Below are 15,326 nucleotides of genomic sequence, written 5' to 3' on the forward strand. Positions count from 1 at the left end.
TAATGAGCGCCGGCCCTCCCCCCTCCTTAACGCGGCGCCGCAGTCGGAGGTCCATGAATATTTAAATTAAAGGAAGTCCATGTGAAGAAGAGGAGCATGCTGGGATGTTTTCATCACCCATCATTCATTTCTGCACATTTCCTGTCTGCCCTCGTGACATCAGGGGAACCCTGACTGCTGCTCGTTATGTTTCCCTCATTAACACACACACACACACACACACACACACACACACACACACACACACACACACACTTTATGTGCCACTCTTCTGTTTGGGTCATTTATTTTGTAAATAAGCCCGGCAGGTAACAGCAGCCCTGAGCGCCGGGGCAGGTGTGTGTGTGTGTGTGTGTTTAAGTGACCATGAAGCTGGGCAGATGTGTGTGTGTGTGTGTGTGTGTGTGTGTGTATGTGTCAGGAGTCATAATTGACAACAACATCAGACTAGATGGGCGAGGATCTGACAACAATAGGAGCTGAAATGGGGGTCATATATGTTTCCTGTGTGTGTGTGTGTGTGTGTGTGTGTGTGTGTGTGTGTGTGTGTGTGTGTGTGTGCGTGTGTGTGCATGAGTGTGTGAAATAGAGACAGAGAGAGAGAGATGTGTACGTGCTGGGACAGGTTGCGTAATTATTAGACATAGGAGGGGGTCTACATTAGCCAGCTGTCACTCCTTGCCCCCCTTTCACCCTGTGTGTGTGTGTGTGTGTGTGTGTGTGTGTGTGTGTGTGTGTGTGTGTGTGTGTGTCTTGGTGGAGGAGTTCAGGCGTTACGGCCAAAGATTGATAAGTTATGACACCTCCTGTAACCTCCTCTGCCCTTGTTATTTCAGCTGTTCTGGTGTCAGTACGGTCCGACCCAGCCGACTTTCTTTATGTTGAATATGTATGATCGTTATGACTCCTATTAGTCATGTTTACATTAACGTATATAGTTGCTGCTGTGCATCTCTCTAAACCCAACTGGTCCACACTGATCCGGGTTAGCTCACAGTGGGAATTGTTGGATCTCTGAGTCTGGACCTGCTCCACATGGGAAGAGTCATCATATAATCAAATAACTTCTGTTTGCTGCTATACAAATAAAAATAAATCAGTGTTGTGTCATGGCCTGCATTAACAAGCTGCTGTAGAATAACAATGGCAGACAAATGAAGCTTCATCAAATCCATCTGTCGAGCTTTGGATGTTTCCTCATGTTCAAGTGTTTCTTGTTTAGCTTTTACGAAAGAGAGCAACACTGTGAAGCAACTTTTGGTTTGGGCAGTCGCCCTGCAGAGAGTTTGTATTTGATGCAATAATTTAGATTTACCATCAGCCTCACCTTTATTGTCATATTTACGCTCTCACCACCCTCGTTGTCATGGTTACGGAAAGACTGTGCTCTACTTTGAGTATTAAAAATGTCAAAACATTTGAAGCGCGACACAAAACGACTCAACTCAAAACCTCAAACCTTCCTGAAGTTCAACAAAAGGTTGAATTCATTGCTAACAACATGAGCTCTTGCACAATATTGAGTCATCTGTTGAGTCACTGTAACTCTGCGGTTCAGTATTCACCATTAACCCACACATTCCTCTTTATGGTCACAGCGGCTTCACGTGGCAGGCGACATAATCAATATTTAACCAGAAACCAAAAACTTCTAATCCTAACTGATGTGACAGGACTCCGGTTGCTGCAGAAACCTGCGTATGAGCGCAGAGTCTGTCTGCAAGAAACAAGACTTTGGTATCAGAACTGGATTTGTAGTCTGACCAATCACGTTTGAGTGGCCTTTGGTTGCATGCAGGTAAACAGACCAAATGAAGCGGCATTGGTACGAGATGGGCTCAACGAATGGGAGCACAACGAGATAAACGCCGTACATTGGAGAGTTGTGATTGGCTGTAGTCATAGCAACGAGATAAACGCTGTACGCCCGTCGGAGACTTGATGGAGTTGGTGTTCGTGGTGTTTCGGTGATTGGCAGCAGCAACAGACTGCTCGTTGTTTTGAATATACTTGTGTGACTTCTATATATGTTAGGCAACAAGAACTGTGATTTCTTTATGCTGGATATCTATTTATCTATCGTGAAAATCGGGCGCAGTTTAGTTTGTCCGAGTGGCGTTGCCATAGATACCGTATTGTGTGATGTAATCAGAAGGATGCTGAGCCCATCTGGTACCGACAGCGGATGGTATTGGCCAATATGCAATCTCATAACCAACTTCTGGCTACACGGGAAGCCCTGGCACATTGGCTGTTGCCCCAGACGGCAAAATCCTCATCGGGTGATGAGCCACATGCACACCTACCCTCACCTACCATCCATCCTACAGGGCTGGTAGCTTCCTTCACTAGAAACAATGTAAGGGAACATAATTCAGAAAGTAGTTTAGAAAACGTTGTGGGTTTTGCTTGTCATTAGAAGGATCTCCTTGAATTGAATTGATTTAATTCTCGTGTCGTTTCATGGAAGTATTCCCATAAATGGAGGCGCACAGCATCGAGGGCTTTGAAGTGCTTCTGGGACAGAGAGAGACTGTGAGTTTTTCAAAGTGCAGAGCAGGTTTTAGAAGGATTTAACATCGGATAATCCCCCACGTCAAGTGAAAAACAGGGAAAGGACCAAACTTGGAGTGCTGAGCTGTTTGGCCTGCATGCAAGGGGCCAGATAGAAAGGAACAAAAGAGGGGAAAGCCTGATCCATCTGCCTTCAACCCCCCCTCCCTGCACACCCCGACACTCCTGCTGTCACGGGTCAGTGTTCAGTCAGCAACCAGGAACAAAAGAGAAGATGTTTGGATGAATGGAAATGCAGAAACACACACACACACACACAATCTCTCTTTGTAATGTCATTAGTGGAGAAGATGTTTCCTGCGGCTTTGATCTGATCTTCTGTCTTTATCAGGATGACCCTCTGTCAATGACACACACACACACACACACACACACACACACACACACACACACACACACACACACACACACACACACACATCCGTTATCTTTCATTTTTTGCATCTTAGAGAAGAGTTCAGTTTCCAAACTGTGTTTAAATATTAAAATGAACTCTCAGCATCACACACACACACACACACACAGACACACAGACACACAGAGACACACACACACACACACACACACACACACACACACACACACACACACACACACACACACACATTAATGTTTGCCTTGTTCTGAGATGACTTATGTTTGATGAAATTAATGATGTCGTCTCTCCTCTCTCCTCGTCCTCTGTGCCCTCCCCTCTCCTTCCTCTCCTTCCTCATCCCTCCTTTGTTCTCGTGGTCAATCCTCCTTTCTCCTCACCCCCCTTCCTCCCTTTTTCTCCTCATGCTCTCCTCCACAGTCTGCAGCCGGAGCAGAGGTTTGAGGACCTGACGGAGAGAGGCAGGATCAGACTTTGGATTGTGAAATCAACACACACACACACACAGAACTTAGGACTCAGTTGTTTACTCGTCTCCAGGTCCCTGGAGTGTGTTGTCTGGTCGGGTGCATAAGGTGGGAGGGTGTGTGTGTGTGTTTTTGTGTGTGTTGATGAGTGTGTGGGTGTCTTGCGTCACTTTTCATGGGACATTGAAAGATGTGTGTGTCACAGCGTCGGTGGACGGGCTATAGGGGGCCATGCTCCCCCGCCCTCCCCCAGATCCTCCTCCTCCTCCTCCCTCTGTCCTTCCTCTCCTCCACGCCTCCGTTCGCTCAGGGAGCCATCCAAATCCCCAAAGACTGTGAGTACTCCTCCTCCTCCATAACACTCTCACTGTGCAGACGTTTCAGCATGCTTTGGTTGGTAGAGGTAAAACACACTGGCTGAAATATAATCTCAGAGCCTCAGAGGAGGTCTTGGCCCAGACATCCGTTTTCTGGATATGCTCTTGCTACACCAGAGGCCCTGAAACACTAAAGGCTGAGGCCCTGTTCAGACCAAATCATTTCTATGAGCAGTGTTTGAGGGGTGAGGGGGTGTTTATACGTGTTTATTGGCAAATCAATCAGAAAAAAGCCGTTAATCACGATAATTCTCTGGCTGCTCCCTCACTCTCATTCACTATCTGTGTCGCTCGACCACTGACTGCGAGCCAGGCTCAGGTTTAGAAGCTGTTAGAACAGAGCACGCACAGACTGTGGAGCATGGCCTGTTCTTTTGTATCGCCGTTCAAATAAATGGAAAAACCTGCATTTGGTCTGAATCGGGCCTGACGGCTTCTAAGATTGCTGTTATCACCAGTTTGAATTATTTCCACCGTCAGCCAGTGTTTTCTACTCATTTCAGCACCGTGTTCAAATCCACACTTGCAGCTGCAGTTTGAAAGTGCTGACTGCTTTCATAGGAAATGTTTGTGACGTTCACACTTTGTGTGTCAGCAAGTTTATTTTCACATCATGCTGAAATGAAACTTCTTTTTCTGGTCGTGGTCGTCTGATTGCTCTGCTCTTAACCTGTGAATGTTGGTGACTGTGATCAAACAACGACGGAGCAAATAAAGAATCAATGTGACGACTGACAGGAAGTTCACAGATGAGATGAAGGTGGATGTCAGGACATCTCTGACCATCCATCCTCATTAGTTATCTTCCCCTGGAGCCGCCTAGTGATAAGCCATGAAATACAAAATGTAGCATGCAGTCTTTCAAACACATTCACATAAGCACAAACACAAACACACTTAGGTTTAGGATGACCCAGAGGTTAAGTTCAAAGGTCAGCAGGCTTCGTGCCCTGAGGTCCCAGAGGAGAGGAGGAGAGGAGGAGGAGAGGAGGAGAGGAGGAGAGGAGGAGAGGAGGAGTCAGGTTCAGCTTGACCTTCATCCAGTGACCTTCTCCTCTGGGCGTGGCGCGATAGAGAGGGAGAGATAGATGAGAAGAAAAGAGGGATGGAAAGAGGCTGTAAATGAGAGGAGGACAGAGAAGGAGAAGAGTGTAGAGGAGGAAGGTGGAGGGAGGGAAGGGTGGAGGAGGGGAGAGATGTAAACTGATCACGGACGCCATCAAGTCTGAGTCAGAAAACCGAGAGGAAGACAAATCCTTTAGACGAGTAACGATAATGTCATTCTTATTTTTAACCAAGTGAATGAATAAATATGTTCCTGTGTGAGTCTAAGTGTTTCCTCTCTGCTCTCTTCTTCTTCTTGCTTTCCTGTGGACAAACAGATAAAGTGCATAACAGTAAGTGACTTCTCTTGTTGTGACAATGTGACCCACAAACCTGTCGTGGAGACGACGGAGGCCGTCAGTCCAATCTGTCGTCCTCCGTCCTCCATCATCCGTCCCTGCAGCAGACAGTGAAACCTGCTGGATGTGTTGGGTTCAGCAACATGTGGATGAAACAGTGAATGTCTCAAAGTTTTAGACACTCACCGACATTTCACATGACAGCTGGACCACGCAGGTTCAAAATAACTCACTGCTGCAGGCAGGAAAAATAACATTTCTTCAAAATGTGCATTTCTCCCAGACTGACAAAGGTATTTGAGTTTTTCACGACAGGTTTAATGACTTAGCTTTGCATAAAGACTCTTTGTAAAGGTAACAGAATTCACCTACATGCATATTAATTAACGTTTCACATGGAGTTTCTTAAACCTGTGCAAAAGTTCTGGTGTTACACGAGGTCATGTGGTGGAGCTGAGCTAATTGGCTTCTGGCTTCAGCCCAGTGCTCACAGCAGGATGTGGTTACAGTCCATTACGTGCTATTTATTTATTTTCTTTGACTGTAATCACTCAATATGGTCGAGAAATTATGGGGGAAAAAATGATTTGAATTATTAATCATGAATTATTAATCTCTTTTGACATCCTCGTAACATAGACGGAGGTAGGTGGTGGAGGGTTTTCTCGTGTGAAGCACTTTGTGTTACATATCTTGCATGTAAAGTGCAAACAAATAAAGTTTGATTGATTGATAAATAGACACACTGTAAATCAGCTGTACCTGAGCAGGTATCTGCCGTAGTCAGGAGGAACACGGGGAGCTTTTATTTTTTTATATTTTATTTTATACCAAGTCAGCTGTCATTTCTGAACACTGCATCAATGTGTGTGTTAAATAAATGAGTCTAACAGTTACAGTAGCTACCAGCGGTTCACTGGTAGCTACTGTAAACCGGTTCACGGTAACTAACTGGCAGCTGTTGACAAGTCTACAGTACATTATTGTTACTGTAATTTTCACAGTAACTCTATAACTACTGTAGATTTTGGCTGAATACACAGTATACTACTGTGAAATAGTTTACGGTAATGTACTGGGCACAAACACGGCTGAAATTTACAGGTTACGTCAGTGTAATGGACAAAGGATTTAAAGGTTAAATTGGTGGTGTAAGGTGTTTATCTCGTGAGGTGACGTCAGGCAAAAATGTTGAGAAATCACAATCTGACCTCTAATAAAGGAGAATATTTGTACTCTATGTTTACTCGCCCGTGCTGAGCAGTAAAAACTGTATATCCAGTTGTACGTTCAAAGTATTTCATTACTGTGTGTGTGTGTGTGTGTGTGTGTGTGTGTGTGTGTGTGTTCTCAGTGTCACAGCCTCCGGTGCTGACCGAGATGCCGACATCGTACACAGCCTTTTCTCTAGAGGACATCAATCTGCCCTGCGAGGCCTCCGGTAACCCAACACCAACGTACGTACAGCAGCAGCCAGACCTGTGTGTTATTCACCCAGAGTGTGTGTGTGTGTGTGTGTGTGTGTGTGTGTGTGTGTTTCTGCAGTACACGACAGAGTGGACAAATATAATGGACAAACAAGACGTATGCATGTGTCTGGCTGTTTGTCCGCTTCCTCCCTCTGGCCTTTCTGTTGGCATGGCGATAAATGTTCTTCTAATAAAATCACAGCAATAACAAAATCACGTCCGTCTTTCTTTCCGTCCGTCCCTCCCACTCCTCCCTGCCTGCTCTCCTCTGTCCTCCCTGACCTCTCTCCTCTCTTTTCTCTTTTCTCAAATTCAAACTTCACTTTAATATTTGAAAGACGACATCTGGAGACATTCTACGTTTTTCTAACATTAAGTAGGAGTGTAGCCTCGGACTCGTTTCTTCCTCGAAGCATCAGCTTATCAGTGGATTAATCCACATTTGGTGCTCTAGTCTAGAGAGTATTTTGGGACAGCAGGAGTCAAAATAAATCCATGATAATAAAGAAACAGTTGATATGTTTTAATTGCTCAGCCTTTTGTTAGTGAGCTACATATTTGTCAGGTTTGGGAGAGATCTTAAATCTGCCTACCTGCATGGATGCAAAGCGCTCATGGTTGACTTGTTGACACACAGCAGCATTGGTCAGCAGGTTTGCATGGCGGTCACAGTTTCATGCACCTGCACCTGATTGTGACCCAACATGCATCTGTTCCTCTCCTTTGAAATGAGCCATGAGGCTGAAACACCTTACCTTTGCTCAGTTCAGTTCATTTCTCCTCGATTTTCTGTCGTCGTAACAAAAAGCTTCGTTCTCTCTCTCTTCATAGTTTCCGCTGGGTGAAGGACGGGCTTCCGTTCGGTTCGGAGCGCGTGGGATCCGGAACGTTGCAAGCCGTAGAGGAGGAGCTCCTCGAAAACTACGAAGGCCGCTACCGCTGCTACGCCTCCAACACCCTGGGGACGGCCATGACACAAACCGTGGAGGTCATCGTGGAGCGTGAGTCAGACGCAGACACAAAACACACAAAACACACAAAACACACACAGTGTGTCCAACATGATGTGCTGATTCATGCATGAAAGGACGTACAGTAAGACACAAATCTATGTCTGTCTCTCACACACACACACACACTTCGATGACTCATGAGCGAGGTTGACTGGGGCCACCTGTTCTGCGCTCTCATCTCTTGTTACCCTGGCAACCATTTCCTGGAGACAGAGCTGTGATGTCACTCTGCCAGGAGGGTGCATGGGTTTTGCCAAGCGTGAGGCGGAGCTGGGAAGTCAGACTGGTTAGAGCTGTCAGAGAGGAGGGAGCGTCGTTTCAGCTGATTGGGTTCATATATATATATATATATATGAGAGAAACATGTAAACAAAAGGGGCGCCACCCACTGAGAATTATTGAACTACACTGTTGCACCATCTGTTCCTCTCAGTTCCTCTTTAGTGTCTTTCAGCCCTTTGTTTTGATTTTAGCAGCAGGCACATGCAGAAAAAACGCTCGCTGCTCAGGAGCAAACAGCACACAGACAGACTTAAGGACGTTTTTAAGTGAATATCGTGGAGCTGGTGGAGACTAAAACAGAGCTATAAACGATCTTGCAACCGACCACGACGTCCATTAACATGTTGACGTTCCGCCATTCATTCATTTTAATTTAAAATAATTGTGTCTCTAAAGCGCCAAACAGAAGTTATCTCATGACACTTTCCATGCGGAGCAGCACTTGGCAACGGTGGCAGAACCCGGCTCATGGTGAACAGCCATCTGCTACCAATGCATTATGACACCAGTGTAACCAACAAATTCAAGGACTTTTCAGGCCCAATTTCCTCAAATTCAAGGACCCAATTTGGAGTAGTCTGAGACACAGTTGAAGCTCAGTCCATAGGAACTTGGTGTCTGGCTCAGGTCCAGCATCAACCGGTAGCTGGAGAGGTGCCAGTTCACCTCCTGGGCACCACTGCTCCAAGGGTGCATGTTACATGGCTGCAGATCACTCCACCATCTCTACACAACTGCATGTCAAGGAGCGATTTGTGTGTGAAAGAATAATAATATTAATTCATATTGCGGCGTCCCAGTAGCTCACCTGGTAGAGCAGCAGCTGGTAGAGAGACGTTAATGCTGCTCCGTGTCTGCAAAATCTCACTGGATGCTGAAGTTTCCCTTTATGTTTATGAATAATCCATTGTTTGTAAAAGTTAGGCCCTCCTCTCCTCTGCAGCTATGATCCATTAGTATACCATACCATACAGTATATCATTTCCTTTGATCAATAATGTTACAGCATCTGAGAAGCAATAAACGCAGCTCAGAGTATGAAACCACTCTGTGCAGAGTACGCTCGATGGTAACAACCTGCTGGAATAAAAAAGCTCTGACGCTCTGAGTCACTGCAGACTCTGCAGCATCACGCTGCATCATTTACTGAAAACACTGTAAATACAGCACAGAGATCAGACTCATCATGGCTGTGTCTGCAGTGAGATTCAATCCGTGATGAATGTTGAAGTTTTGAACTGAAAATCTGTCGTTTTGTGTTTCAGCTCATCCGGTTCTCCCGAAGCAACAAAAAGTTCGTAAGAGAGCTTACGTGGGAGAAAGCATCATCCTGTCCTGCAATCCTCCAAAGAGCTCCACTCCTCCATACATCCACTGGATGGACAGGAGTGAGTGTGTTTCAGTGTTTGTGGGTTTATTAGCTGCCGTTCTGCCTGACAGACAGACGGACAGATGGACGGCGTCACTCCAGCTGAGGTCCCTGTGGGAGCGATTTGCATCACCGCGCTGCATTGCAGAGCATTTCCACTCAAACTAATGAATGCAGCGATGTCAGCTGAAGTTTTTTGGCTCTTTATATTTCCCTCCCCCTCCTCTCTCTGCCTGTTGAATGAAATATCGCCTCTCAAGTTGTCAGTTTTGTTTAACTCAGATGTGAAAGTCTGCAGCGCCGTCTCAGAGCCACTTAAACAAAAAGGCCGGTGCACGTTTAGGGAGAACATCAGCCTCCTGCCGTCGTTCTTACCTCATGTTTCCTGTGTCTGTGCCTCAGGAATGGTTCACATCAAGCAGGATGACAGAGTGACGGTCGGCCTGGACGGGAACTTGTACTTCTCTAATCTCCTAAGGATCGACAGCAGGGACGACTACATCTGCAATGCCCAGTATGCAGCAGCCAGGACCATTCTCCCTGAGAGCGCTGTCAGCCTCACCGTCATGCCCAGTGAGTACACAACCACTGGCCAGTAACCCTAACCCTAACCCTAACCCTAACCCTGGCGTGCAGCCTCAGGTCTCCCTGTCAGATGGATGAACATTATTTCTCAGATCAGTGTTTTGTTGATGACAGTAAAGAGCGCCGTCTGACACATCAGTCCAAGTTCTCCACGCTGAGATGAGATCTGGACCCACGCTGGAGTTTTATACACTTGATAACACTCCTGCAGTTCACCGAGAACCCTGAAGGAAAAACTGACTACAATCCAATATAATGTTCAGTTTTTGTACTTTGTGATGCTGTTGGACGGTTTGGTGTTGACTGACAGGTGTTTCTGTTATTTTAACTTCTTCATATGTTCTCCCTCTCTCTGTGTTTCCAGTCAATGATGTCAGTAATGGTAGAAAGCCCAGCTTCTTCCTCCCCACTGGCACCCACACCTCAGTGCTGGCCCTCAGGGAGCAAAGCATCACCCTCGAATGTCTCCCCAAAGGCCTGTAAGGATCTCAGTGTGTGTGTGTGTGTGTGTGTGTGTGTGTGTGTGTGTCCACCAGCAGCTTTCCTTCAAAGCAGTAACATGATGGGAAATATATCAGTAGTGTGCAGACCTTGCACCCTGCAGACCCTGCTGAGCCCGGTTACATTACCCACTCGCCCAGCTCCGGTTCTGACACGACACCGGCTCTCACTGAGAATGACTCGTCAGCCGTCTCAAAGGCAGCCACGCCCTGAAACCTCCCCTGTTCATCGTCTGTCTGACTCTAACCATGATTTACGAAATGAGCATCACGCTGTGGAAAAAGAGTACAAACAGTTTACTGAGCTCATACATCAGCTGGACTCATGTTGTTCCATATGTTGAATTGTTACGAACGCGCTCTGCTAATTTGTGTCCGCTTTAATTATCCTCCTTCCCCTGAGAGCTCCGTCTCCATGGCGATAAATGTCGTGTCATTATGATTTCGCCTTAACGATGAAATAGGATATTACATCATGAACACGGTCGTCTCCATATCTGTCTCAGTCGACCCGTGCGAGATCAGTTCTGCCTTTCAGTGTTCCTCCTTCTTCCTGATTTTCTTTCTCCTCTCTCGTGTCTGAAGGCCGACTCCAAAGGTGGAATGGAAGAAGAAAGACGGCAGCCTGGCGGATACAAGCGCCCGACAGGAAAACCACGGCCGCTGGCTCTACTTCGACAGCATCACCCTGGAAGACGACGGAGAGTACGAGTGTCAGGCCTCCAACAACCACGGCTCGACCTCTCACCCCTTCACCGTCACCGTGGAAGGTAAGACGCTGAAGAAGCCAAACATCAAGCAGCACCACACAGCAGCCAGCTGAGCTAAAGAACTACACCTGTCTGTTCGTAGCTGCTCCTTACTGGGTGAAGGAGTCTCCAAACCTGCTGTACGCGCTCGGGGAAACCGTGCGACTTGAATGTCAGGCTGAAGGCATCCCCATGCCCACCATCACCTGGAGCATCAACGGCCAGGCCATCACAGGTACGTCTGTTTGTAACGGACCGGGTTGACTAAGAGGTTCTGTTTACTTCCAGCATGGCTTCATTACTGTGACAAACAAACTCGGACTGTTTGCGTCCTGAAGTGCTGAACTCAAAAAGCCCGATGAGCACGGACAGAGTTCAGGGAAGAGCAGCGGCTGTTTCCCGTCTCCACTCAGGCCACTATCACTGAGAGCCTCTTAAGATGAGATGAATTAAACAGGATGCTTTAGTTCAGACGAACTCGAAGGACAGAGAGAGGAAAGAAAGAAAGAAAGAAAGAAAGAAAGAAAGAAAGAAAGAAAGGCAGTAGCAGCTGTTGCTTCTTGGTCAAACATTTCTTTGTTTTCTGAGTTTCTGTTTGACAAACTCATGACAATGTCCCGATTGTTAAACTCTGTTTTTAACCTTTTCACCTCCTCCTCCTCCTCCTCCCCCTCCTCCTCCTCCTGCTCCTCCCTCACTGTGCAGAGGTGGATGACGATCCTCGTCTGAGTGTTTCCGGCGGCGTGTTGATCCTCAGAGACGTTGAATATGCTGACACGGCGGTCTATCAGTGCGAGGCCTCCAACAAACACGGCTCCATCCTCCTGAACACCTGCCTCTATGTGGCAGGTATGATCGCGCCGCCTGTTCAATGTTGAATCCATAGCATGTGACTGACTGACTGATTACTGACTGTTTGTTCCTGTCTGTCAGAGCTCCCTCCTCAGATCATGTCCTCTGATGGAGTGGTGTACAGAATCATTGAGGGCGGGAGCGTCATGCTGCACTGTGAATCCTTCGGCTCTCCACGACCACACATCACATGGTGAGACATGTTCACACTCCGAGCTGCTGCTGAGACCTCCGACTGAACATGAGCACTAACTGCAGAGACTGCAGCCTTTAACCTGTAGCTCAGGCATCCAACAGTCCTGAAGCAACCACAGGTTAATGAAGAGTCTGAAAAGTCCTTAAATCTAGTGAGGGAGTTGCTTCAGGCGACACTGAATGAACATTTAGATGAGGCGGTTCCACACCTTTGTTCTCTTAACACATGGAAATAAATATAGTACAGTATAATAAACAGGAAGAGACGAGAGACAGACGCTCAGATTACTCCTGTTTGAGTAACATGTCAGAGAAAACCAGATCAGAAACCAGAAAAGTCAAACATGACTTTCACATACAAGGAATTTGTTCTGGTGTCATGGGTGCAAAAATATCAAGATATCAAGAAAATCAAGTATTAAAAGTATAAACAGTATAAATATATATACACAATATATTTAAAAATAAAAAGAGCAGTACAGCTGTGCAGGAATCACAACTACCAGGTAATGTGCAGACGTATAACAAGGTATATATATAGGTATATATAACAAAACCAGGCTGTAAGATGACATTCAACATAAGATCATATTTTAAACATACACACAGAGGTTTTCAGTCTGTGACACAGCCAGGCTTCACTTTAAAGGGAGCAGCGCCCCCAGGTGGCCTCGTGCAGAGCCTGAACGCACCACAGCCTGTTTGGCTCTTTACGAAGAAATGAATGAACATTTTCACCGTGGAGCCAGACTGTCAGACATGAAGGGACAAATCACTACTGCACATAAATATGAGTTTATATATTTTGAGATGACACGTTTTGCACATGTTGTGTCTGAGTAATAAACATTTTAACAGACTCAGTTACTCAAAAAGCTTTGAGATAAAGTATGAACATGTTTTAAGATGAAATGTGAAATCATCCAGTTTCATCACACAGTGAGTAAAGTATGCTTCTCCCTAGTGAGAGCTTGTTTCACAGGCTTCAAACATCATGCTCACACTTCTCTCAGTGGTTTATCATTTATTGATCTATCCGGTCTATCCATTTACTGATGAGCCTGGAAACACACTTCCGTTGATGGAGTTACTGTTGCTGTGGTAAACAAACGGTGAAAGATGAGAGAAGCTGCAGCGACACGTCTGATGGATGTACTGTAATGTGCTGATGGTCAGTATGTGTGTGTGTGTGTCCTCTGCAGGGAGGGGAAGGACGGCCTTCCTCTGCTTTCAGACCCTCGAGTCTCCCTGCTGACCAACGGGTCCATCGAAATGTCCGACATCAGTCACGGTGACAGTGGAGCGTACACCTGCATGGTCAAGAACACCAACATCTCCATCACCGCTCACCTGGAGGTCTACAGTGAGTCACACAGGCTTTTATTTCACCAAGCCCCTCGCCAACGACCGAAAGTCAGTCCCAGATTTACAGGAGGAAATAGTACCACATGTACCTGAATCGATAAGTTCTGTGTAATCACACCTGCACACAGTGACCTGTCCTGTTTCCATCAGACCGAACAGTCATACTGACGAGGCCGCAGCACGTTCGTGTGCTCCGAGGATCCAGTGCTCTGCTCGACTGCGGCTTCTACAAAGACCCTCAGCTGCTCGACTACCAGGTCGTCTGGAAGAAAGACGGATACAAACTGCAGGAATCATCGCCAGATGACAAGTAAACACACACACTGACATGGTTCAAGTAAACACACACACTGACATGGTTCATACACACACACACTGACATGGTTCATACACACACACACTGACCTGGTTCATACACACACACACTGACATGGTTCATACACACACACACTGACATGGTTCATAAACACACACACTGACATGGTTCATAAACACACACACTGACATGGTTCATAAACACACACACTGACATGGTTCATACACACACACACTGACATGGTTCATGTAAACACACACACTGACATGGTTCATGTGAACACACAAAGTGAACATTACCGATACTTCACTGAGTCCTTTAATGTGAAGAAGAGTTTTATTTTTATAAAATTTTAGTTTTATTAAATGAGAAGAAGTTAATAACACAAATCCTGACACTGTGTGTGAATGTGTACTTGTGTGTGTAGGTACACTGTCTTTGAAAATGGCACCTTGAAAGTCACCAACGTCCAATCAGATGACAACGGGGCTTATTCCTGTGAGGTCATCACTTCCCTGGATCATGCAAAGGCCGGTGGATCTATCACTGTAGTGGGTATGTCACTGTGTGTGTGTGTGTACTTACCAATCCATCCAAGTGCAGACTATGGCGTCATTACACATTGACGGGACATTTTTAAGCTCATCGTCCTAAAATCATCTGAAACGCTCTGGTAATGTTTTTTTAGTTTAGTCCATGCCCAGTAGTGTCCCTGCTGGCTGAAGCACAGAATTACAACAACCTACTTCACATGTCGTTTGTACAAGTTACTCACTCTACTTCACACACTGACACTTTTCTTTTGGACCCTCAGCACCGCCGGACCCTCCCAAGGATCTGTCTTTGTCTGATGTCCAAGAAGTGACTCTCAGCTGGATCCCAGGACACTCACACAACAGTCCCATCATAGGTACAGACCACACACACACACACACACACACACACACACACACACACACAGTTTAGCATTTAACAGCTGTGTTCGGTGAGGTAAAATTACAGTTTTGATGACTTTAACAAGAGCAGAAAAAAACTGTCTGATGGAGAAAATACTCTAAACATAATGTGGACTGTTATTGACTATACTGGACTTTTTTAAAGGTTAAACACATTTTGTGCAGAGGTGCAACCCATAAATGTAAATCTGTATCATGAAAGACATGTGGGGATCGTATCTCTCCAGTTCTTTCTAGTAAATGTAAATGTACTTTATTTATACAGCCCTTTACAACAGTCCTTTCGGAGTACCAAAGTTATTTACAGTAGACAATAAATAACGAGAACAATAGGTAAAAAACAAACAGAATAAAAACAATAAAAACAATAAAATGCAACAAAATCAAATAAGAAATGATAAAAGTGTCATCATACTACTGGGTGTTAAAAGCCATCCTAAATAAGTGGGTTTTTAGCTTGGATTTAAAAAGGCCCAGG

The 15,326-nt window shown here is 45.7% G+C and overlaps 1 protein-coding gene across 3 annotated transcripts in view; it reads left to right on the top strand.

Moving 5' to 3' along the window:
• The window catches only part of LOC104933590 (neural cell adhesion molecule L1.1), a 44,045-nt gene that overhangs the window by 15,652 nt on the left and 13,067 nt on the right, over positions 1-15,326 (top strand). For 2 of the 3 annotated variants that reach the window (XM_027275555.1, XM_027275556.1), the window contains exons 2-16: positions 3,371-3,752; positions 5,177-5,191; positions 6,552-6,654; positions 7,498-7,667; positions 9,227-9,349; positions 9,733-9,903; positions 10,280-10,394; positions 11,001-11,185; positions 11,268-11,399; positions 11,870-12,013; positions 12,098-12,209; positions 13,414-13,574; positions 13,727-13,886; positions 14,320-14,447; positions 14,707-14,802. In XM_027275555.1, the coding sequence (XP_027131356.1) occupies positions 3,608-3,752; positions 5,177-5,191; positions 6,552-6,654; positions 7,498-7,667; positions 9,227-9,349; positions 9,733-9,903; positions 10,280-10,394; positions 11,001-11,185; positions 11,268-11,399; positions 11,870-12,013; positions 12,098-12,209; positions 13,414-13,574; positions 13,727-13,886; positions 14,320-14,447; positions 14,707-14,802 (1,960 nt within the window). In that variant the 5' untranslated portion in view covers positions 3,371-3,607. The remainder of the gene's footprint in view (positions 1-3,370; positions 3,753-5,176; positions 5,192-6,551; positions 6,655-7,497; positions 7,668-9,226; positions 9,350-9,732; positions 9,904-10,279; positions 10,395-11,000; positions 11,186-11,267; positions 11,400-11,869; positions 12,014-12,097; positions 12,210-13,413; positions 13,575-13,726; positions 13,887-14,319; positions 14,448-14,706; positions 14,803-15,326) is intronic. The other variant, XM_027275557.1, reaches the window with a different exon arrangement.

This window comes from Larimichthys crocea, unplaced genomic scaffold (assembly GCF_000972845.2).
Source record: "Larimichthys crocea isolate SSNF unplaced genomic scaffold, L_crocea_2.0 scaffold148, whole genome shotgun sequence".
Classification (NCBI taxonomy): domain Eukaryota; kingdom Metazoa; phylum Chordata; class Actinopteri; family Sciaenidae; genus Larimichthys; species Larimichthys crocea.